Source organism: Ictidomys tridecemlineatus, chromosome 2, assembly GCF_052094955.1.
Source record: "Ictidomys tridecemlineatus isolate mIctTri1 chromosome 2, mIctTri1.hap1, whole genome shotgun sequence".
Taxonomy (NCBI): Eukaryota; Metazoa; Chordata; class Mammalia; order Rodentia; family Sciuridae; genus Ictidomys; species Ictidomys tridecemlineatus.
Window position 1 is genome coordinate 220065146 of NC_135478.1, and position 2369 is coordinate 220067514.

Here is a 2369-nt window from a genome sequence, read left to right on the forward strand (position 1 = left end):
GTCTTATTGCTTTATTATTCGCCTTTAATAGTAAGGACATCAAAAAATGTCACAGTTGAGTCAGCCTTGCACACACAAAGGAATCCACGCAGGTCTAGGTGGTATTACCGTAGTGGGCAAGAATATGAACTCTGGGGCCATGTGATTTGGGTTTGAATCCCAGTTCTATCACTGGGATAGAGTATGCCTTGGACAGGTAATTCATCCTTTATATGCCTGAGATTCCTCATCCACAAATTAGCAATGATAAAAGCACATGCCTCATAAGGTTGTTGTGAGGTTTTCATGTGATAATATATAAATTGTGAGGACACTGCCTAGTATATCTATAAGATTTATTAACGCGTGAGTCTTTGTAGTATTATTTTCAGTCAGTTCTCTGAACTCATAAGTGAAACAAAACTACATAGTGTTTGGAAGGCCAATTTTCAAATTAACCAAGCCTGCCAAAGGGCATGGCTCTCACTCCCACATCAGTGGGTTATAAAAGACAGCTTAAGCAAGTGCCTCCCTGAGCCCCTTTGATTGAACTAATACCAACATGCCTGAAATTAGGGAGAGGACTAGGAACCAAATTTTCCCATTATTTGCATTGGCCCATTTAGAGCTAAGAATTCTGAGATAAACAAATGGAGTGAATTTGGAAATGATGTATCAACTGCTTCCTTCTATGACATGAATAGTGGTAGTTATCAAGGATCTGCCCATCAAATGCTTAGGAGACGTTTTCTTCCAGACTCCAGAGAGGAGCAACAACTCAGGATGGCTGAACCCTGTAATTCCCCAGAAAATGAATTGTCACTATTTGCCTTCATCTTAATTTTTACCATTATAGGTGCTGAATGCATGATTGGTATCATTGCAAATGGATTCATCATGGCTATAAACGCAGCTGCATGGGTTCAGAAAAAGGCAGTTTCCACCAATGGCAGGATCCTGCTTTTCCTGAGTGCATCCAGAATAGCTCTCCAAATCTTCATGATGCTTGAAGTTATCTTGAGCGATACATCCCCAATTTTTCTTAACAAAGATGTTTTATATGATTCATTCAAAGTAAGTTTTATGTTCTTAAATTATTGCAGCCTCTGGTTTGCTGCCTGGCTTAGCTTCTTCTACTTCGTGAAGATTGCCAATTTCTCCCACCCACTTTTCCTTAAGCTGAAGTGGAGAATTTCTGGATGGATACCCTGGCTCCTGTGGCTGTCCTTGTTTATTTCCTTCATCTCCAGCATGCTCTTCTGCAAGGACATCTACCCTGTGTATTGCAACAATTCTTTTACAGTGCCCTTCTCCAACTCCACAAAGAAAGTATACTTCACTGAGACCAATATGCTGAACCTGGCTTTTTTCTTTAACCTGGGGATTCTTATTCCTCTGATCATATTCATCGCGACAGCCACTCTGCTGATTGTCTCTCTCAAGAGACACACCCTTCGTATGAAAAATTGTGCTACTGGCTCCAAGGACCCCAGCATGGAGGCTCACATGGGGGCCATCAAAGCAACCAGCTACTTTCTCATTCTCTACATTTTCAATGCCATTGCCCTGTTTCTCTATGTGTCCAACGTCTTTGATGCCAGTAGTCCCTGGAACATTTTGTTCAAAATCATCATGGCTTTCTACCCAGCTGGTCACTCAATGCTACTGATTCAGGACAACCCTGGGTTAAGAAGAGCTTGGAAGAAGCTTTGCTCTCAAATTCATCTTTACCCCAGAGAGAAGATTCTGAGATCATCACCTAAAGAAGAACATAGAACTTGACCCAACCAGACCTTCGCTCCCCTTACCTCTCTCACTCCCTCTCTCTCCTTTCCCTCCTCCTTTCCCCCTCAAACCTGATCTGATTCCTTTCATCTAATGTTGGTTTTCTTTTGCTTCATGGGCACAATATTTTTTTTTTTTTGGAGCAGAGAGCAGATACCAGGGATTGAATTTAGGGACACTCAACCACTGAGCCACATCCCCAGCCCTATTTTGTATTTGATTTAGAGGCACTGAGTTGCTTAGCGCTTCACTTTTGTTGAGAATGGTTTTGAACTCACAATCTATTATTCTACCTAAAGCAATGATTTTAGACACCGACTACACATCAGAATCTCTGTGGTTGGCTTGAAAACATCATGACCCTCAGGTCCAGCCTTGGACCTTGTAATCAATTAAGTCAGAATGTCTGGTGTTGAAACTTAGATAATAGTCCAAGTTTTCAGATGATTCTGAGCTGCAGCCAGAGTTGATAAAGCCACCAAGAGAGCAAGTTCTGAATTTTGAGTTCCTAAAAACTCTCTTTCCCCTTCCATGTGCCTTTTAAGCACATTCAGGTTCCTTGGGAAGCTTTCTAAACAACAGCTGGAAATGCATTTTGGCTCCAT

At 41.6% G+C, this 2369-nt stretch overlaps 1 protein-coding gene across 1 annotated transcript; it reads left to right on the forward strand.

Annotated features, from left to right (window-relative positions):
• Positions 1-711: 711 nt before the first annotated feature.
• Tas2r39 (taste 2 receptor member 39) lies at positions 712-1924 on the forward strand. The gene has a single exon (XM_005326702.3). The coding sequence runs from the start codon at positions 712-714 to the stop codon at positions 1759-1761; it is 1050 nt and encodes a 349-aa protein (XP_005326759.2). The 3' UTR covers positions 1762-1924.
• The last annotated feature ends 445 nt before the right edge of the window (positions 1925-2369 follow it).

Excerpts from the sequence above, each read along its gene's own strand:
- Tas2r39 (XM_005326702.3), top strand. The coding sequence starts at position 712 with ATGCTTAGGAGACGTTTTCTTCCAGACTCCAGAGAGGAGCAACAACTC.